Source organism: Anabrus simplex, chromosome 3 (genome assembly GCF_040414725.1).
Source record: "Anabrus simplex isolate iqAnaSimp1 chromosome 3, ASM4041472v1, whole genome shotgun sequence".
NCBI classification, from domain to species: Eukaryota; Metazoa; Arthropoda; class Insecta; order Orthoptera; family Tettigoniidae; genus Anabrus; species Anabrus simplex.
In genome coordinates, this window is record NC_090267.1 from 8,067,402 (window position 1) to 8,090,568 (window position 23,167).

A 23,167-nucleotide genomic window follows, 5' to 3' on the forward strand; every position below is an offset into this window, starting at 1 on the left:
CTGTGGCTCAGCGTGTTTTCGACCCAATTGGCTTCACATGTCCGTCTACCTTACTACCAAAGCTGATGCTGCAAGAAACTTGGAAACACAAATTTCGATGGGATGAAGAGCTTCCGGATAGCATTACAAGTAAATTCAAGAACTGGGTGGAGCAGATGCAATGGTTAGCTAGATGTCGCCTTCCAAGGAGAATGGTACAAGTGGACTGGGGAGCGGAAGATATCAGTCTTCATGTATTTTGTGATGCGAGCAAACTTGCTTATGCAGCTTGTGTATTCTTAAGGGCAAGGAGAGGCGCAGAGGTATCGGTCCAGTTGGTCCAGGCTAAGGCGAGGATTGCTCCTGTCAAACATGTCACTATACCACGTTTGGAACTGTTGGCAGCAGTCATTGGTACCAGAATTTCTACCCAAGTGAGAGAGGCATTGGGACTACAACGGTGCAGAACATTCTTTTGGAGCGACTCGTCAGTAGCCTTGACTTGGATAAAGCGGGCGGACAACTGGAGTACATTCGTGGGTAACCGTTGTCATGAAATACGACAGTACACCAATACTGAGGATTGGCGCCACCTACCGGGGACTCTGAACGCAGCAGATCTTCCATCAAGGGGATGCAGTCCAAAGGCACTCTTTGAGAGCAAATGGTGGGAAGGACCACGGTGGCTAAAGGATAATCCAGAGCAGTGGCCTTTTTATGAAATTGCCGCACCTGAAGACGAAGTCAATATTGAGAAACGGAAGACAGTTATATCGAGTGTGGCGTGTAGTTCACCTGACTTTTGCTCGCGTCTCTTGTATTTCTCAAGTTATGTCAAGATAGTCAGAATGATTGGTTGGATCATCAGATTCTTCCGCAACCTTACTAAGGCAAAACAAGCAAGAAGAGGTGAACTCACTGGTGAAGAAATGCAACAAGCCGAGAACACCTTGTTGAGAGTTGTGCAGCAGGAATGCTTTCGAGATCACGAGCAGGAACTTGAGAAGAAAGTCAGGGTATTCAAGGACGAAATGGGAGTTCTGAGGGTTGAAACAAAACTTACCTTTGGGGAAGAAAGTGAAGCATTCACGAAACCCGTCTTGTTGCCGTCAAACCATGCCATCGTGACCAGATTGGTTTGGGACGAACATCATCGGTCACAGCATGCAGGGCTACTGACGCTGTTAGCTAGACTCAGGGAAAGATTCTGGATTCTTGGAGTTAGGAAAGTGGCAAAAAGAGTTATTGCAAGATGTGTCAAATGTAAAAGGTACAAGGCTAGTCCTACAGCACCAGCTTTTGCTCCTTTGCCCAAGGATAGAGTGGGCTCAACAGCAGCTTTCGAGGTCTCGGGAGTGGATTATGCTGGACCGCTGTACCTAAAGTCTGGAGAAAAGGCGTGGGTTGTATTATTTACTTGTGCGGTGTATCGTGCGATACATCTGGAGCTGGTGCAGTCTTTGACAACTGATGCTTTCATTCTGGCGTTAAGAAGATTCATTGCCCGGCGTGGAAGAATTTCTGTGCTGTACTCAGACAACGGGACCAATTTCATAGGACTTAATAATGCCCTGAAAGCGTTGGATTGGGATGAGATTGTCACCCACTCGGCTGTGAGAAAGATTACTTGGAAATTTATCCCACCTACAGCAGCCTGGTGGGGAGGATGGTGGGAGAGACTAATCAGAACAGTGAAAGAACTACTGCGTCGAATCTTGGGACGAGCCTCTGTGTACTATGAAGAGTTATATACTGTGTTATGTGATTGCGAGGCGACGATCAACTCTAGACCACTTACATACATTGAGGACCATTCGTCTGAACTAAAGCCTTTGACACCAGCAACATTTCTGCAGGGTATTGCTACAAATGAGACTCCAGATTTGGATGCAGTTGACAAGGTTGACTATGTTAAACGATGTAGGTACCTCCAGAAACTACGTGAGGACCTACGACAAAGATTCAGGAATGAATACTTGGCGCTCCTAGTTCACCACGGCCAGAGGAAGACCAACAGCATCAAGGTGGGAGATGTGGTATTGATAGGAGCAGATTCCACAAAACGTATCAACTGGCCCCTCGCGGTCGTCGTGGAAGTGTATCCAGGGAAGGATGAAGTAGCAAGAGTAGCCAAACTGAAGACATCTGAGGGAGAGCTGATCAGACCACTCCAGCATCTCTATCCATTGGAGGTGCACACAACTCCAGAGGAGTGGAAGCAGCCTGAAACTGTGACTATCACTTCGCCTGAGACAAAGCCTCCACATGAAGAATTCAAATTGTCAAAAGGGGGGCGGAGAATTAAAGTGCCATCAAGACTTGATTTGTGAATACTCTTGATGTGACCTTGCTTTTGTGTTCATTTATTTATTGTGTTATGTGTTTTTGTTTCAGTTGTGGTACGGAGTATTTTGCAATTGAAAATAACAATTGCAAGGTGGGAGGATGTTACGGAACCACATTTATTCCATGGACTGCCGTGTCATATCTTACTGGCATATCTATGAACATTACAAGTGACACAATACTGTTTATCTTGTTTGTGTAATCTTTGGTTGTGGTGTAGATCATGGCGTACAATGTATCTCTTGGTCAGTGCAGTGAATTGTAAACTTGTTTTATGTAAATAAATTGGAGCATTTGTGTTAAATTGTGTTAACGTTACATTATAAGCACTTTTCTCAACAAGTACTGTTGTTGTTTACACAACAAAGCCAAGGTATAGAATTCATGCTAGGAACAAGATTCGCATCGAGAAATGTTTTATAATGTTATGTAATGTGTATGTGACATAGTTGTTGGCTTAAGATGATAACAGTTTAGAAATTTCATATCGATCGATCATATTCTCGATTCAATTCAGATTTCATTTTCATTCAGTTGGCAGCACCAGGCAGCACTATCGATAGCGGGACAGCTCCCTCCTTACTCCTCACCCCCGTACACAAACGCACCAAGATAAAGTGTGCGGATAATACAATCATTCACCCCCTGTCAAAATACATATGTCTACGAAGTTAAACATCTTCTTTTTCAACTCGAAACGTCTGGCTTCGTTATCACGTTGTTATGGATAAAAGGGCATAGTCAGCACGTAGGCAACGACATAGCCGATATAGCAGCCAAAGAGGCTAGTGCAGATACCGAGCACTTATTACAAATCAAAATTCCGGTCTCCGATTTCTTTCCATGTATTAAACACGAAGCTCACCTAACATGGCTCGCACAATGGCGTCTATCAGCTAGTACGAAAGGCCAATATTATTATCAAATGCAACCGAATATTCCAACACGTCCGTGGTTTGCAAACGGTAAGTACACGCGACGTCACATCACTAATATAATTAGACTGCGCTTTAATCATTCACTAACACCTGTCTACTTATCTCGTTTTCACATTACGAATGACCCAACTTGTTCCTGTGGACACCCTTATGGAGACATTGACCATTTATTTTTTCAATGCCCCCAATACGCACGCTACCAGGAAATTTTGATGCAGAAATTAATTAGAGTACACGTACCTTTGCCTACTCGACTTTCTGTCTTGCTAACTCACCCTTCACCACTTGCACTGCCTTCGTGACTGCCTTCGACATTACGAAGGCAGTGCCACTTGTCATCAATATTTTAAACTAATATATTGATAACACTCGTATCAAATTGTAATTATGCTATAGACATTCAGATGTTTTTTCCAGCATGTTGTGAAGTGGCACTTCTGTACGTTCCTGGTGAGTGTATCTAGCCCCAAGAGTTTTATTTCGTCTCAACCTTGCAAAGTGTATTACGTTCATACTGCTAAAGATCCATAGGATATCTGTGTATTCGAGCGGTGCATATAGTGTAATAGTGCAATACTTTCATGGCTTTCCACTAAAAAAACAGAATAATGCTTTTTGCGGTAAATATATCTAAGTGTATTTCTGTCTAAAACGGTTAGTATTGATGTGAACGTGTGCTGAAGTGATAAGTGCAATATTTCATTGGACTTGTGACTGGGAAGTAATCTCCCTAAAAAAAAAAAAAAAAAAAAAAAAAACAACTGCTGCTTTGATTTTGGTAATGAAAGTGCGTCATGTGTATTATTATTATTATTATTATTATTATTATTATTATTATTATTATTATTATTATTATTATTATTATTATTAAGTTAAGCGATTGGTACCCATGGTATGTTTCAATGGAAAGAGAATACCGTAATTGTTACAAGTGTATAAATAGGCCTACGGTTCTGTTTCGAAGTGGCACGTTTGTTGCTTAATATTGAGGTTTAGGACGTATCGCCATACATTGCACAGTTTTACTCCCTTTATTATGTAATTTCTGTATGGTTCCCTTCATTAAGGAATTGTGATTTCCTCACTTTCAGTACGTACCGTATATAATCTCTAACGTGTCAGGGATTTTAATTAAACACTACTTTGACTGCTGAATGCCAGTTTCTTGTTCATATCGACACGGTATGACGTGAGGGAATAATGATAGTCTTATTTTGCTTTACGTTCCGCTAACTACTCTTTCACGGTTTTCCGAGACGCCGAGGTGCCAGAATATAGTGCCGCAGGATTTCTTTTATGTTCCAGTAAATCTACCGATACGAGGCTGACGTATTTGAGCACCTTCAAATACCGCATTACTGAGCCAGAATCGAACCTGCCAAGTAGGGGTCAGAATGCCAGCACCTCAACTGTCTGAGCCACTCAGTGTGGCATGACGTAGGGTAGTGCGTTACATTTCCACATGTATGTAGTTGACTATATTTATACTGTAATTTATGTAGCCTATACTAGATGTACTCTACACCACGTAATAACCTAAAAGTCTATTTCAGATGTATTAAATATTATTCAGAAAATCATCTGTGGGGATGTTACACTTATTCCTGTTGTCTGAAGGATGGTTTCCTTGAAGGTATTAGTTGTTGTTTCTATCGTCAGTTCATAGTGTGGTTTCATGCAGCGTTATTTGCGACCCTGTCCTCTGTTAAACATTTCATTTCTATGTAACTGCTACATCCAACATCTACTCTAATTTGATTGTCATATTCATGACTTGATCTACCCTACTGTTCTTACCACCTGTGCTTCCCTCTAAACCTAACTGAACAAGTCCTAGGATATGTTCTATCATTCTGCCCTTTCTTCTTATCATATTTCATTGAATCACTTTCCTCTCACAGATTCATTTCATTGTCTTATTATTTGATATTCGCTGTACCCATATCACTGGCAGCATTCTTCTGTAGCACTACATTATATGATTATCAAGTTTAGTAAATGTCCGTTAGGTAAACTTTCCATTTGTATTCTTACATTACATACATATCAAATGAGCTTAATTCTTCCCTTTAGCAATGTTCAGTCCTCTGTTTGTGGTAGGTAAATTTAATGTTGTCCTTTATTTTGCCATAGCAAAGGAAGTCTTTTCATCACATTACTTTGCAAATGCAGAGTAGCTCAACCAGGCTAACTCGCCACCATGATCTCAATTTGATCCGTTATCTAGCATGCATCAAACAGTATGCCAAGAGTAAATTTTACTTGCTATGAAGTATAATTCACTAAAGTTAGCTTCTTCAGTTTATTGTGGCACAAGGGTAAAGGTAGGCCAGAATGAAAGACTCTGTTTGGTTTCAGAAATGTGTTATTTTTCAAATTATTCACAAGAGATATTAGTGCACTAATCATAGCGTAAATATGTTTTTCTCTACAAGTAATATAAGATATTTTTTCCTGTTAAAAAGTCATGCCCTGCTCGTCATGCCACTAATTAAGTGCACCTGCAAGTGACTCATTGCCGCATGTCTGTTCTTGTGCACTTTCTCAAATGCATATTGATGTTGATACACAGCATCTCCACTTGTGATTTGTCACAGTCGTTCCAATATCTTGCAAATTCGCATCATTTCTGTATTTGCTGTCAGACACCACATTTTCATTAGGTATGTACATTGATCCTCAGCAGCTCCGCCATCAGCTGTTGTAAATAGTCTAGGCGTCACTGAAGAGTCATAGTATGCACTTGAACTGTGAGGAGTTTCCCATGGTTTTCTTCACCAAGCCAGAAGTTGCTAATACTTATCAGTCTGCGGTCCTGTGTAAATGAAAACCAGGTGAGTGCATTTCCTTAGAAAATGGATCTCTATGCAGACCTCCTCTTGCAACCACTTATTCAGTATCTCCCATTCTCCAACTGTGATTGCACCATTGTTCTGTTCCACTGATGGTATACGGTGACTCCTTATCTATGTTTCTGTTGTATATATACTATATGATGTCTTTCTGGCTTTGTTTTCAAAGTCGGGTATGTGAACCCTAAGGGGTGACATCAAGAGCCACAGTGTATTAACCTTTTTGCTGCTAATATTGTGAGCGACTATCCGAACCCTCCGTGCTGAATTCCTTTTTTAAAATATAATGCCTCAAATTACATGAAAAATATGAATTTTGTGCAAGATATTTCACATGAACTGGCAAATAATTCCAGAACAGCTTTCAGTTTTAGCTTTTCACAAAAATTAACAACAGAAAAAATCAGGGTTGTCCATGTGAGCCAAAAATACACTTTCCTATAATTCCTCTTTCACTAAAGCTAAATTCTCACCAAATTGCACAACGCTCTTTCAACAATTACGAATGTTAGACATTTTACCTATTTTTCAAATCAGGGTTGTCCATAATAGTCAATGTACTCACTGGTCATCGCTTTGAATAGATCGGTTGTTGTTGTTGTTCGAGTCATCAGTCCATAGACTGGTTTGATGCAGCTTTCCATGCCACCCTATCCTGTGCTAACCTTTTCATTTCTACGTAACTATTGCATCCTACATCTGCTCTAATCTGCTTGTCATATTCATACCTTGGTCTACCCCTACCGTTCTTACCACCTACACTTCCTTCAAAATCCAACTGATTAAGTCCTGGGTGTCTTAAAATGTGTCCTATCATTCTATCTCTTCTTCTCGTCAAATTTAGCCAAATCGATCTCCTCTCACCAATTCGATTCAGTATCTCTTCATTTGTGATTCGATCTATCCCTCTCACCTTCAGCATTCTTCTGTAACACCACATTTCAAAAGCTTCTATTCTCTTTCTTTCTGAGCTAGTTATCGTCCATGTTTCACTTCCATACAATGCCACGCTCCACACGAAAGTCTTCAAAAACATCTTTCTAATTCCGATATCAATATTTGAAGTGAGCAAATTTCTTTTCTTAAAAAAGCTAATCCTTGCTTGTGCTAGTCTGCATTGTAGGTCCTCCTTACTTCTGCTATCGTTAGTTATTTTACTACCCAAGTAACAATATTCATCTACTTCCTTTAAGACTACATTTGCTAATCTAATATTTCCTGCACCACCTGCCTTCATTCGACTGCACTCCATTACTTTTGTTTTGGACTTATTTATTTTCATCTTGTACTCCTTACCCAAGACTTTGTCCATACCATTCAACAACTTCTCGAGATCTTCTGTAGTCTGAGATAAAATAACAATGTCATCGGCAAATCTCAAGGTTTTGATTTCCTCTCCTTGGACTGTGATTCCCTTTCCAAATTTCTCTTTGATTTCCTTTACAGCCTGTTCTATGTAAACATTGAAAAGGAGGGGGGACAAACTGCAGCCTTGCCTCACTCTTTTCTAGATTACTGCTTCTTTTTCAAAGCCCTCTATCCTTATCACTGCAGACTGATTATTATACAGATTGTAGATGATTCTTCGTTCTCGGTATCTTATCCCTATAATCTTCAGAATCATAAAGAGCTTGGTCCAATCAACATTATCGAATGCCTTTTCTAGATTTACGAATGCCATGAACGTGGGCTTGTCCTTCTTGATTCGATCCTCTAAGATCAGACGTAAAGTCAGGATTGCTTCACGTGTTCCTACATTTCTTCTGAAGCCAAATTGATCTTCTCCCAACTCAGCTTCAACTTGTTTTTTCATTCTTCTGTAAATAATACCTGTTAAAATTTTGCAGGCATGAGATACTAAACTAATGGTGCGGTAGTTTTCACACCTGTCAGCACCGGCTTTCTTGGGAATAGGTATAACAACATTCTGCCGAAAATCGGTTGGGACTTCTCCTGTCTCATACATCTTGCACACTAAATGAAATAACCTTGCCATGCTGGTTTCTCCTAAGGCAGTCAGTAATTCAGAGGGAATGTCATCAATTCCAGGTGCCTTGTTCCTGTTGAGGTCACTCACAGCTCTGTCAAATTTTGATCTCAAAATTGGGTCTCCCATTTCATCAGCATCAACAGCCTCTTCTTGTTCCAGAACCAAATTATCTACGTCTTTACCTTCATACAACTGTTGGATATGCTCCTGCCATCTTTCTGCTTTGTCCTTTTTCCCTAGAAGTGGTTTTCCATCTGAGCTCTTAATATTCATACACCTAGATTTCCTTTCTCCAAATGTTTCCTTGATTTTCCTGTATGCAGCATCTACCTTTCCCAGGACCATACAGCCTTCGACATCCTTGCACTTCTCCTTCAGTCATTCTTCCCTAGCTACCTTGCACTTTCTATCCACTTCATTCTTTAATCGCCTGTATTCTTTTCTGCCCTCTTCATTTCTAGCATTCTTGTATTTTCGTTGTTCATCAATCAGGTCTGGTATCTCCTGAGTTATCCACTGGTTCTTACTTGATCTTTTCTTCCTTCCTAACATTTCTTCAGCAGCCCTACTGACTTCATTTTTCATGACTCTCCACTCTTCTTCTATACTGTTTTCTTTAGCCTTTTCATTTAGTCCTTGTGCAACATGTTCCTTGAAACAATCCCTCACACTCTTTTCTTTCAACTTGTCTAGATCCCATCTTTTTGGATTCTTTCCTTTCTTCAATTTCTTCAACTTTAGATGGCATTTTATGACCAACAAGTTGTGGTCTGAGTCCACGTCTGCTCCTGGGAAAGTTTTGCAATCCAACACCTGGTTTCTGAATCTCTGCCTAATCATAATGAAGTCTACTTGATACCTTCCAGTGTCTCCAGGTCTTGTCCACGTATACAGCCGTTGTCCACGTCTGCTCCTGGGAAAGTTTTGCAATCCAACACCTGGTTTCTGAATCTCTGCCTAATCATTATGTCTACTTGATACCTTCCAGTGTCTCCAGGTCTTGTCCACGTATACAACCGTTGTTTGTGGTGTTTGAACCAAGTATTGGCAAGGACTAAATTATGATCAGTGCGGAATTCAACCAGCCGACTTCCTCTTTCATTTCTTTGTCCCAATCCAAATTCTCCTACTGTACTACCTTCTCTTCCTTGGCCTACCACTGCATTCCAGTCTCCCATCACAATCAGATTCTCATCACCTTTTACATATTGTATTTAATCTTCTATCTTCTCATATATTCTTTCGATTTCTTCATCATCCGCTGAACTAGTAGGCATATAGACCTGCACTATTGTGGTGGACATTGCTTTGGTGTCTATCTTGACAACAATAATTCTATCACTATGCTGGTCGTAGTAGCTTACCCGCTGCCCTATTTTCTTATTCATTATTAAACCAACTCCTGCATTTCCCCTGTTTGATTTTGTGTTGATAATTCGGTAGTCGCCTGACCAAAAATCTTGTTCTTCCTGCCAACGTACTTCACTTATACCAACTACATCTAACTTTAGCCTATCCATCTCCCTTTTCAGATTCTCTAACGTACCACAACGATTCAAACTTCTAACATTCCACGCTCCGACTCACAGAATGTTAGTATTCATCTTCCTGATGATCGTCCCCTCTCAGGTAGTCCCCATCCGGAGATCCGAATGGGGGACTAGTTTACCTCCGGAATATTTTACCCGGGAGGAAGCCATCATCAGTACATCATTCATACAGACAGAGCTGCATGTCCTCGGGAGTTAGTTACGCCTGTAGTTTCCCGTTGCTTTCAGCCGCGTAGCAGTATCAACACAGCTAAGCTATGTTGAGTATTATTACAAGGCCGTATCAGTCAAATAGATCAGTTATGACCAATTATTTCCTAATAAAATGCAGTCAAAGAACACTTCAGTATTACAGAAAAGTAACAAAAATTAAATTTATGTCAGGGTTTGCCAAAATAAGATATGTAGTGAATACACCAAGTTCTAAAATATCAACTCACCTAATTTACACCAAATTCTTTCATAATTTACAGATGATACTACAATGTGACTGTCTTCAGAACTTCACTAATGGTGGTATATTTCAAAGCAGGGGTGAACACAGAGTGCCACGTCACATTTGATGCACATGTACCGGGTTTCTCGCCTCTTCTTTTTGCCAGTTGTTGTGTTGGAGCAGACATGGCAGAATCTTGTAGGAAATTTATTCTGCGGAGTAGGTTGTACAGGGGATGGGAAATGTGTCTCCGTCAGATGTAGAACGTCCTCTTTTACGGGTTTGTCTAGATACGTGGTACTCCTGGATGAGTTCCCTTATGAGCTGTAGCTGGAAATCTGATAGAGATAGGTTCTGTCCAGTTTTGACATAGAAGAGGGCATGAAAATTTAGAACAGTGATGTCCAGCTGGTGGAAAAAGAACTTTCGGTACCATTTCATTGACTTCCGCACACACTCGATAGAACTGACCGGTCAACAGGACCCATGTACTTGTTATAGTCAATAACGCAATTGGGTTTCTCTACAGGAAGTCCTGTCTGTCTGTCCGTCTTTCCTGTAGATATCATGTTGTCCGTATGTCGCGTGGTCTGCATACAAACTTCCATATGATCGAACCACCTGATGGCAATCATGTTATCTGTCGCTTTTGATTCCGTTTGTCCTTTCTTCAATTTTGTAGTAAATTTTGGCATACCCCTCCTGTTTTTCCTGATGGTACCATATGTGTTGGTTTTGTTCTTGTGTAGGTGATCTTACATTTGTTGACTTGAATACCAGCTATCTGTCCACAATGTATGTCCTTTCTGCAAGTACCTTTCAATTAGCATCAAGACAATTGCACCTGATACCTCAAATTCACGTTCAGGAATTATTTCTGTAGTTGACCCTGTGTAAACAATAAAATCCAGCACATGTCTGGTCTCGCAATCACAGATAACAAATGTCCTTATTCCAAATATGTGTCTCTTAAATGGGATAAACTGTATGAATGAAAGCGTGACTTTGAAAAGCATCAAACTTTCATCAAAGCAAATGTTTTCAAATGGGGTGAACGTTTGTCTGAACTTGTTTCTGAGATGGTCAATTACAGGCTTTATTTTATACAACCTTCAGGCTGACTGTCGTTGTCATTGAAATGTAACAACGGCAATAATAAGAGATACCTGTCTCTAGACATGAAATCCAAGATTTTCGGGGTCATTGTCAGAGGATTATTTGACCAGTATTCAAGAATTCTACGTTTCTTCATTCTTGCCATACGTATTGTCATGGCGAAAAAGACATACAGTTCTTCAGGTATGGTTTCCCTCCATTACTGTAGCCTTGAACTAGGAGACGGTGGCATTGTTTGAGTAAAAAATACAAAGTACTTGTTCGTTTCAACTGCTATATGCTCCATAATTTCTCATGAAAAGAAGCACTGAAATACGTCTAAAGCCGTTGGTTCATCATGAATCACACCGAATGATATACCCGATGAACTGTCATCAAAACGGTGTATTACAGGACTCAACAGATTACTCATGCACCATTGAGGTAAATCAGGTTCGGAACAAATTCTTTTCCTGGTTTGTGGAGCTGGTACTCAAAGCTCAGCACTACCACTGTCATCACTGTCACTAGGACTGTAATTACTACCCAAATCACTGATACCGGAGTACTCATCTTCCGATTCATGGGTATTCACAGCTTCTATAAGTTTGAATTCGGAAAGAACGTGCTGTCTGCTACTTGAAGCCATTTTTACAAACCCTGGATACAGGTGCTTTGCGGGACTACCAACCTACGTTGCACGCTGAGCTGAGTGCATTAGTTCAGATATTTGTCTGCAGATAGCGTTAAAATGCAGTCTGCATTTCGATTAATGGCCCATTATGCTGCTAAAAGATGTTGCTTGTAGCCTCTCAAGTTTGAAAAACGAAGGAAACTCCAAAGGTATATATTTCCTTTTCAGAAATTCAGCTAAAGTTACCGACGAGATATGTCAGTCGTAGCAGTGTAAGGGTTAAAATAAACAATGAACATAACAAATTTCTTAGGAGACTGTCCATGAGAAGCACATGGAGCTGTTACCATCTTACTCTGAGTTGAGCCTGATAGCCATAATGTATCATAACAGTGGTCTCCAGATATTCGAATAAATTCACAAACTGTCTTAGGACACTGTTTGTTAGTAGCACCTGGAACTGCTATCCACTGCTGATAATAGAAATGGGGCCAATGACGTAGATGTTAGGCCCCTTTAAACAACAAGCATCATAATAATAGTAATTGCAGAAGACCTGTGCTCACCTTGAATACTGACACTCATATTATACAGACCTTTTTTAACATATTGCTGTGGAACCATCACTGTATGGAAGAGATACATGGATAACAGCTGACATAGAAAGAAAGAAAATGTAATCCTCTGAATTGTGATGTTACCAGAACGTGTGGAAAGTCAGAGGATGGTTCAGGTTACAAATAAAGGAAAAGTGAGTGGGTCAAATGGAGGAGGAAGATTTGGCAAAACTTGACATTAAGAAGAGATTGACAGAATGGACAGTGAGAACACCAAAAGTTGTTCAACTGATTTCATAGGGGGATATATGGGGTAAGAAATTGTTATGGCAAATATATTGGACCATATGAAGTATGTAATAGTTAAGTAGAAATGAGTAGGTAAGCAAAGAATATGTTGACATGGAGAGCTGTATCAAACTAGTCTGTGGACCTGAAGGGTAGGTCAGGATGTGGTGGCATGGAGGTGGTTCATTCCCAGTCAGTGCATGTGGGTTGTTTGAAATAAATGCCATGTCCATGTGGTTAGGATTCCTTGCAGGACTAATGACTGTGGGGCTATGATAAAATTCACAATCATAGAAAACTGAAGGCCTACTTGTTTACATTGTAGGTCTGCAAACTCTGACACTAATAATAATATAGTTATTTTCTGTTCCTTGTTTCAGTAGACAATCAGTAGATGCAATTTTCTGCTCAAGTTGATGTAATTACTTCTCTTACTGTGTGAAATGGACCAGAAAGTGGAGATCAAGGAGGAACCAGTCTGGCTTGATGGAACAGAAGGTGTATCTTTTGTAAGTATCATTCCAGATTACTTTATAGTGATTCTAATTAACTCATGTTCAACAAAACTGTATTAAAGAAATTAGTGCTATTGTTGGAAGTGAAATCTTATAATATACTAATATTATAAGTTATCAACATACAGCATGATTCTAAATGACTTATTGCATTCTAAAATCTATAATTTGCTATGTAGGCCTATTTCATTTGGAATAATGTTCGATACATAACAAGAAATCAAATCAAAATCTCTTTATTTGCAAATGAGGTGTCTACCTTGGTGGCAAATGGTACACTAAAATACATTATTGTCAAGCACTAAATATTAAATTAACAAGAGAAGAAAATTTTCCTATTATACAATATTATACAATTTACGCTAACAAGGTTTTCTATTAAACACACAGCTCATCCTTAATAAATTTATATTGTTTACAAAATTCTACTTATAATATCTCCTGTACTACTTACAAATATAGTCAACTGATATACAGTATGTGGAATTACTTCAAATGATACATACAACTAGAAGATTAATATTTACATTGCATTTATCTATTTACTTTTTTTTTTTTACCCGTTCTGGATCCTAAGTAGCATAACGACCTGCTGTGTCTTAAACAGAGCCCCTTTTGCCACCACTTTTCAGAGTTCCTGAAGGGCCTTCACAGCTACCGTAGCGGTCCCAGGGCCCTCGAAGTCCCCACTGTACTTCACCCCTACAGGCAGTCCCCTACTTTGGCTGTCCAAACTCCTTAGACCAGGGGATGGAATTAATTTATTCACACACATTTTTTTATTTACAATAACCTGCACTGGTCGAATGCCCTCTAACACTTTATTTATTTTCTCTGTTTATTCTCTTCTTGAATATCTGTACAGATTTTGGAAGAGGATCAAACACTACCCTTGGTAAACTGTTCCACTCCTTCACACCCTTCCCAATGAATGAAAATTTACCCCAATCGCTTCTGCTAAAATTCCTTCTAATTTTATATTTGTGGTCAGTCCTGCCGATATAATTATTTTCCAACTGAAGCCTCTCACGGATATCTCCCCATGCTGCTTCTCCTGTATAGGCTCTATATAATCCTGTAAGTCTAGTTTTCTCCCTTCTCTTACTTAAAGGTTCCCACCCAAGTTCCTTTAAAATTTCTGATTCACTACTCTTTCTCCTGAAATCCCCTGTTACAAATCTTGCTGCTTTCATCTGCACACTATCTATTTCTTTTATTAGGTATTCTTGGTGAGGATCCCAAACACTGTTTGCATATTCCAGTCATGGACGAACCATACTCAAGTAACTTTTTTCTTTTAATTCTTTGTTGCATCCTTTAAGTAGCCTCATTATGACATGTAACGATCTGTATGCTTTCCCAACAATGTCATCAATATGACCCTTCCAGTGCAAATTACTTTCAAATCTCACACCTAAGTATTTGCACTTGCCATCTTTTGGGATAACTACCTCATCCAAAGTATATTCAAATTCAGTTTTAAAGCTCCTGTTTGTAAAAGTTGTAACAGTTGATTTGCCTCCATTAACCTTCATATTATTTTCTTCAACCCATTGTTGGATATTTCAAGGTCCCTTTGTAATTCTGAACAATCCTCAATGTTGTTTATTTCCCTATAAACAATTATGTCATCTGCATACAATCTTATTTTTGATGTTATATTGTTACCTAAATCATTTGCATATATTAAGAAAAGTAACGGACCGATTATACTACCCTGTGCGATTTCCTTCCAAACTTTCTCTTCCTGAGATACATTATTTCCTACTTTGACTTTCTGAACCCTTGAATTTAGAAATGTTTTTATCCAACGTGTAACCCTTACGTCCAATCCTATTCCCTCCAATTTCTTTAATAATATTCCATGTTCCACTCTATCAAAGGCTTTGGAAAGATCTATGGCTATGCAATCTAACTGACCTCCTGAATCCAACTGATCTGATATGTCCTGCTGAAATCCCACCAGTTGTGCCTCACAAGAAAATTTCTTTCTAAATCCATACTGGCTCCTCATGAACCAATTTTTATCATCACATATCCCTCTGATGTACTTCGATATTAAACTCTCCAGTATTTTACAAACTATACTGGTCAGGCTGATTGGTCTGTAGTTCTCTGGTTTCCTTTTATCACCCTTTCCTTTATCAATTGGTATTATTATAGATTCCTTCCATTCCTTTGGTATTACACTATTATTTATGACATAGTCAAAGAGAAATTTGAAATAAGGCACTATGTACCACCCCATTGTCTTTAATACCTTCCCAGTAATTTGATCACTTCCTGCTGCTTTTCCTTGCACTAGCAGTTGGATTTCTCTGAAAATATCTTCGTTTGTGAATGAGAAGCTTCTTGTTTCCCTCTGTCTCTCTCCCTCTCTATCTTCTGTTACGGTTTCCAAGTCCTGACAATCTTCTACTGAATCTCTGAATTCCCTGCTAAATAGGTTTGCTTTCTCAGTATCTGTTAAATAGTGTTCACCCCCTTCTCCCACCATTGTAGGAATTTGGATTCCTTTTCCTTTTTGATTCCTAATATATGAATACAGCTTTTTCCATTTCCCTTTGTGATCATTACCCTCTTGAAGAATGCCATTCAATTTTCTTATTTCCCTTGTGTAATAAACAGGGTCTGAGGTCATTTTACCCTTCTTAACAGGTACAAATCTCTTCTCTCCTTCCCAAATGATTCCTTTAAATTTAGCCCAAAGTGTATCCACATTATTCCCTTCACTTATCCAACATCTGAATTGTGATTTAAGGTAAGTCCCAAATTCATCAACTTTAGTTTTTCTGTATAATTTCTTGTCTTTTGTGACCCTCTTATGAAGCCTTTTTTGTTACGAGTCCTACATCCATTATTACAGCCTTATGGTCACCTATTCCTTCAATTACCTCAGTTTTATCAACAATTTCCCATGGTTTAACCAAGAATACATCTAGCGAGTTATTGAGACGAGTTGGTTCTTGTACTACTTGTGTAAATCCTCCCTCCCAAATTAACTTATTTGCCAGTTTCTGTTCATGGGCTTCACTTGCAGCTCCATTCCATTCAACTTCAGGTAAGTTTAGATCTCCCCCAATTATTACCGTATCATCATTGTTTTTATGAGTATAATCTATTATTTTCTCAAATATTTCCATGTCTCTTTCCTCTCTTCAAGGCCTATATGTTCCTATAATTCCCACCTTCTTCATATTATCACAAACTAATTTTATCCCTAATATTTCATCCCTTTCATCAGTAAACCATTCATGCGAACAATAAGTTTCCTTCACCAGAATAAATACCCCTCCTCCCTTTTTATCTCCTCGGTCTCTACGATAGACTGTGTACCCTTCTGGAAATACTTCTGTATTACCCACCCCTTCTCTCAACCATGATTCTACTCCTATCACCACATCCGTCTCATAAGATTCCATCAATGTACCGAATTTTAATTGTTTATTTACTACACTCTGACAGTTTACCAAGAGCAATCTCAGACCTCCTTCCTCCCTAAAACTTGACTGTTGCAATTGGGTAACGTTTGACTTATGAGTTGAGAACTTCCCTGGAATCCAGATCCTTGTACATAGATCTTGATTTAAGGGTCTGGGTTTTCTGGCAAGTTTCCCTGTATGTGCCAGTTTAGTGGTATGGGTTTTTTAAGTGCATATTAGTTTGCAAATCTCTGTTGATAATTGTAGCAATCTGTCTACAGAGAGTTGCTTTTCCGTTACCATTCAGATGTAACCCATGCCTAGTGAACATTTGCCTGCCAAGACCTAAAGTATCTACTACATAGACATTTCTAAAACTTACATAATCTCTTGATTTCTATATTTACATCATGTACAGCTTTGTTCACACATGAGTCCTCTAAAAGGTCATACCTGGGTGGCACATTAACTACAATTACTTTTGAGTCAGGTAGTTTGGGAATCTTACCTCTGACAGTCGTAATTGTACCTTTATGTTTTCTTATATATATCAATGATATATGTAAAGAAGTTGAATCAGAGGTAAGGCTTTTCGTAGATGATGTTATTCTGTACAGAGTAATAAATAAGTGACAAGATTGTGAGCAACTGCAAAATGACCTCGATAATGTTGTGAGATGGACAGTAGGCAATGGTATGATGATAAGTGGGGATAAAAGTCAGGTTGTGAGTTTCACAAATACGAAAAGTCCTCTCAGTTTCAATTACTGCGTTGATGGGGTGAAAGTTCCCTTTGGGGATCATTGTAAACACCTAGATGTTAATATAAGGAAAGATCTTCAGTGGGGTAATCACATAATGGAATTGTAAATAAAGGGTACAGATCTCTGCACATAGTTATGAGAGTATTTAGAGGTTGTAGTAAGGTTGTAAAGGAGAGGGCATTTTTGTCTCTGGTGAGACCCCAACTAGAGTATGGTTCCAGTGTATGGGACCCTTACCAGGATTACTTGATTCAGGAACTGGAAAAAATCCAAAGAAAAGCAGCTCGATTTGTTCTGGGCGATTTCCAACAAAAGAGTAGCGTTACAAATATGTTGCAAAGTTTGGGCTGGGAAGACTTGGGAGGAAGGAGACAAGCTGCTTGACTATGTGGTATGTTCTGAGCTGTCAGTGGGGAGATGGCGTGGGAGGACATCAGTAGACGAATAAGTTTGGATGGTGTCTTTAAAAGTAGGAAAGTTCACAATATGAAGATAAAGTTGGAATTCAAGGGGACACATTGGGGCAAATATTTGTTTATAGGAAGGGGAGTTAGGGATTGGAATAACTTACCAAAGGAGATGTTCAATAAATTTCCAATCTCCATGCAATTATTTAAGAAAAGGCTAGGAAAACAACTGATAGGGAATCTGCCACCTGGGCAACTGCCCTAAGTGCAGATCAGTAGTGATTCAGTAGTGATTGAGCATTTAATATTAGATGTTCCGAACATATCAATGCTATTAAATATAACAGATTCTCTGCTATAGGACAACACATACAAGACTTCAAACATAATTTCACCAATATTGAAAAAGACATAAAAATACTTAAAATCATTAACAAAGGCCCCCTTCTAATCACTACTGAAAATTGTTTTATTCACCTTGACCAATACTTCAACCTTCGGTGCGACGTAAAGCCCCTAGCAAAAAAAAAAAAAAAAAAAAAAAAAAAAAAATACTTCAACCGAATTTCCATTTAAACAACATTTCTGAATATACCCAATATTCTCTTCAACTTTCTAATTCTTCTTCTCAAAAATGCTAAATTTCTAAACCTGAAGTCAATTTTCCATGCGTTACACATTTCCTACCCACGTTTTCTACCTTCAATAACCCATCCTCCTAACCCACCCTAAACTACTCCTCCTTTATTTCCCTATCCTATCCTTTCCCATGTTTTTTTAACTTCCAGTTCTCTTTTAATCTTCTCTTATATACTAATCCTTCTCCTTTATTTCCTTATCCCATCTTTTCTTATCTTTTCTTTTCACTTCCCCTCTCAATTTATAAAAAAATCTATTATACAAATTGAATTGTATACTATAATACCACCTACAGTTCAGATCATTACAACATTCAAATTTATACCTTACACTACCTCAAGTACGACCCAAATTCTTATCTTCAAGAAAAAACACGCTGTCCATATGCGTTTTTCATTTGTTTCCAGTATTGCGCTTTTAACATTTTTCTCCTCACAGTTGTGTTTTACATCAACTGTTCTGCATCTCTAAAGAAGCTACAAGATCCTATTAACATTGATACATACTTAAATTGTATTAACTTGTATTATTTATTTAAATGACTGAAGCATTTGCAGGCTTGTTCTTTAAGCTATTCACCGAGTTTATCGGCATTTAAAAACACAGTGGCAGACATTGCGTATGTTGCACTGATCCTCAGGAGCTAGCAACTTACTTTATTCAAGGGACATGTCTTTGACTTCTACACAATTTTGGGACTTCAAATTTATTAAATCGTGTTATGACTTCATGCCTGGCAATGTGTGCAGTCCCGTTCAATGAACTGTTCACCCCTTCTCGTAAACATTTTAAGGCACAGTGCCGAACATTGTGTGTGTTGAGCTACTCTTCAGGGACTTGCACTCTGCCACATATAAGTGACTGATCTTCGACTTCTTCTGGATTTTACAATTCAAAATTGCACTGTGCTAACCCCTATTATCGTATATTGCTTCTTGAACTGCTTTTGTGAAAGACATATCCTTTAATTTTTTGTTTTCCTATGCATATACATCTTGACACCTCACGGGGTCACTGAACATAGATTTTAAAGCCTCTGTTGAATGTTGGCTGTATTCAAACTGCACTTTGTATCACATTAGTGATCAATTTTTATTCTTGTCACAAGACAAATAACCACAAATATTTTAAAGATTTTTAAATGTCAGATTAATGTTCTAAATATATGCTTTGTCAAGATTTAGCAGCAATATATGTGTTCCTCTGCACATCGAGATTAAAAAAGACCATGTTTTAGTCAAATATGTTATGTTATACTTGAGGAAGTTTTAGCTTTAATGTGACTCTTATCATGGACAAACTTATTTTTAGTAAAAAACTTTTAATAGAAACTTATTTTTAATATAATTTCTAAATAAATGCAACATAAGAATTATACCAATATGTACATATTTCTGTAAAATTACTAAATGAAATTTAATCTTAAAGTACTTTTAAATTAATTGCATGCACAGTCACTGACGATTATTCACTCATCAACATTCACACCATTGGTTTATGCATCTAAGTGGTACATTCTATAGGAAGACTTTAAGGACTCTAGTGAGTTACAGGGATAATGTCCAGATAGGGGAGGTGGGTAATACTAAAGAAGTATTAAAATTTACCTATGATAACAGTGACATCTACAGTAAGATACAAAAGTTGAAAACTAGAAAAGCAGCTGGAATTGATAAGATTTCTGGGGATATACTAAGGGCAGTGGGTTGGGATATAGTACCATATCTGAAATACTTATTTGATTATTGTTTGATTGAAGGAGCTATACCAAATGAATGGAGAGTTGGTATAGTAGCCCCTGTGTATAAAGGAATGGGTGATAGACTTAAAGCTGAAAATTGCAGGCCAGTCAATTTGACATGCACTGTATGTAAGCTTTGGGAATGCATTCTTTCTGATTATATTAGACATGTTTGCAAAATTAATAACTAGTTTGACAGAAGGCAGTTTGGGTTTAGGAAAGGTTATTCAACTGAAGCTCAGCTTGTAGGATTTCTGCAAGATATAGCAGATGTCCTGGATTCAGGAGATCAAATGGACTGTATTGCGATTGGCCTATCTAAGGCATTTGATAGGGTAGATCATGGAAGACTACCGGCAAAAATGAGTGCTATTGGACTAGAAAAAAGAGTGACTGAATGGGTGGCTATATTTCTAGAAAATAGGACTCAGAGAATTAGATTAGGCAAAGCTTTATCTGACCCTGTAATAATTAAGAGGGGAATTCCTCAAGGCATTATTATTCGACCTTTATGTTTTCTTATGTATATCAATGATATGTGTAAAGAAGTGGAATCAGAGGTAAGGCTGTTTGCAGATGATGTTATTCTGTACAGAGTAATAATAAGTTACAAGATTGTGAGCGGCTGCAGGGTGACCTCGATAGTGTTGTGGGATGGACGGTGGACAATGGTATAATTATAAACGGGGTTAAAAGTCAGGTTGTGAGTTTCACAAATAGGAAAAGTCCTCTCTGCTTTAATTACTGTGTTGATGGGGTGAAAGTTCCTTTAGGGTATCATTGTAAGTACCTAGGTGTTAATATAAGAAAAGACCTTCATTGGGTAATCACATAAATATGATTGTTAATAAAGGGTACAGATCTCTGCACATTGTTATGAGGGTATTTGGGAGTTGTAGTAAGGGTGTAAAGCTGTCCCGGTGGTGTAGGGGTAGCGTGCCTGGCCTTTACCCGGAGGTCCTGGGTTCGATTCCTGGCCAGGTCAGGGATAATTACTTGGACCTGAGGGCTGGTTCGAGGTCCCTCAGCCTACGTGATTAGAATTGAGGAGCTATCTGACGGTGACATAGCGGCCCCGGTCTAGAAAGCCAAGAATAATGGCCAAGAGGATTCGCCGTGCTGACCACACGTTACCTCACACTCTGCAGGCCTTTGAGCTGAGCAGTTGTTGCTTGGTAGGCCAAGGCCCTTCAAGGGCTGTAGTGCCATGGGGTTTGATTTCGTAAGGATGTAAAGGAGAGGGCATATAAGTCTCTGGTAAGACCCCAACTGGAGTATGATTCCAGTGTATGGGACCCTCACCAGCATTGCCTGATTCAAGAACTGGGAAAAATCCAAAGAAAAGCAGCTCAATTTGTTCTGGTTGATTTCCGACAAAGGAGTAGCGTTACAAAAATGTTGCACAGTTTGGGCTGGGAAGACTTGGGAGAAAGGAGACGAGCTGCTCGATTAAGTGGTATGTTCCGAGCTGTCAGTGGAGAGGTGGCGTGGGTGGACATCCGTAGATGAATGTTTGAGTGGCATTTATAAAAGTAGGAAAGATCACAATATGAAGATAAAGTTGGAATTCAAGGGGACAAATTGGGGCAAATATTCGTTTATAGGAAGGGAAGTTAGGGATTGAAATAACTTACCAAGGGAAATGTTCAATAATTTTCCAATTTCTTTGCAGTCATTTAAGAAAAGTGTAGGAAAACAACAGACAGGGAATCTGCCACCTGGGTGACTGCCCTAAATGCAGATCAGTAGTGATTGTTGTAGCTTTATTCCATTCTGAAATTCCTCTTTTTACAAACAAGTATTTACCCTAATTTCCTCTTGAATTATAGCTGTACGTTCATATTTTGATGACCCCTACATTTAATAACTACTGAAACTTATTCATCTACAAATGTCAGTCCAAACAATCTCTACACTGGCACATTAAAACAGTCTGGCTAGTCTAGCTGCTCGCCTCCTCGCTGCTTTCTAAACTTTATGTACCTAGCCTGTTTATGGTAGTTTTAAGCTACAATACCGGAACAGAGTCTTTAAGGACTTTAATATAAGTGTTGTGAATTTCTTAAGTCAGTATTCGTCAAGCTTTCGTAGTCCATAAAGTCAGACCATTTGCAGAATGTAATTAGATATGGTAAGATGAGGAGAGCTTCATTCGGATGAGAACCAGTGTGTCAGAATCCTCTTCGTGAACTCAGGTGATGGAAGGGAGCAAACATGTGACAGGTCAGTTCATCATTTGTATAAAGATGGACCACATAAACACAATGACAGGTCAGTGTAAGAAAAGGGAAGAACAAAGAGAAATTATCATTTTATTCTTGTTCTTTAAAGTTCCTCTTTTTTTTTCTCTGCTCTCTCTTCTGGTGCTCTCATATCATTATGGTTATCCTATTATGTGCTCCTTTTCTTGTTGCCATCTCTCTATATAATTAGATTTTATTTGACACTTGTTTGTTCCTTTTCATTCTTATAGTTTTAGACGTTGGAAGCTGGTGATATTTCAATTGTGGAATTATAAAATTTACCTTAACATCTGTTTCTTGTTCGTTTATATTTTTTATTCTTGTTACCTCCTTCATTTCATTATTTTTAGGCTGTTGCAGACATTAAGGATGAAATAAACATAGAAGAACAGACACTTGCCCAACTGGTCCCATGCTTCAAAGAAGAAAACAAGTAAGTAGCCCTAATCCTACAGAATATCGAATGTGATCACTATCATCAGCAACTGGTTCCCGAGATCACCTCTTCAGGTGCAGCGGAGACTTTTATAGGGTGGAATAACACTTTATGCTGTACTCAGCAGTGGATGTCCAACAGATTTAAATAGGCCTAAAGTAAAATGGAACAGGCAGCCTTCACACTACCAGGCTCAGGATGATTGTTTGATCTCTGCAATACAAAGTCACATGGAGTGAAATGTTCAGTAACATAAGAATTGCTTGATTGATAAATTTCATTTTTTATTCCGTATTGATAGTCACCGTAAGTCATAAATGAAAGAGAAGTTCCAC

At 38.7% G+C, this 23,167-nt stretch overlaps 1 protein-coding gene across 1 annotated transcript in view; it reads left to right on the forward strand.

The window, feature by feature from the left end:
- The first annotated feature begins 13,064 nt into the window (after positions 1 to 13,064).
- Positions 13,065 to 23,167, forward strand: part of LOC136865920 (uncharacterized) — a 106,427-nt gene continuing 96,324 nt past the window's right edge. The window contains exons 1-2 of the mRNA XM_068226547.1: positions 13,065 to 13,174; positions 22,747 to 22,829. Of these exons, the coding sequence (XP_068082648.1) occupies positions 13,109 to 13,174; positions 22,747 to 22,829 (149 nt within the window). The 5' untranslated portion in view covers positions 13,065 to 13,108. The remainder of the gene's footprint in view (positions 13,175 to 22,746; positions 22,830 to 23,167) is intronic.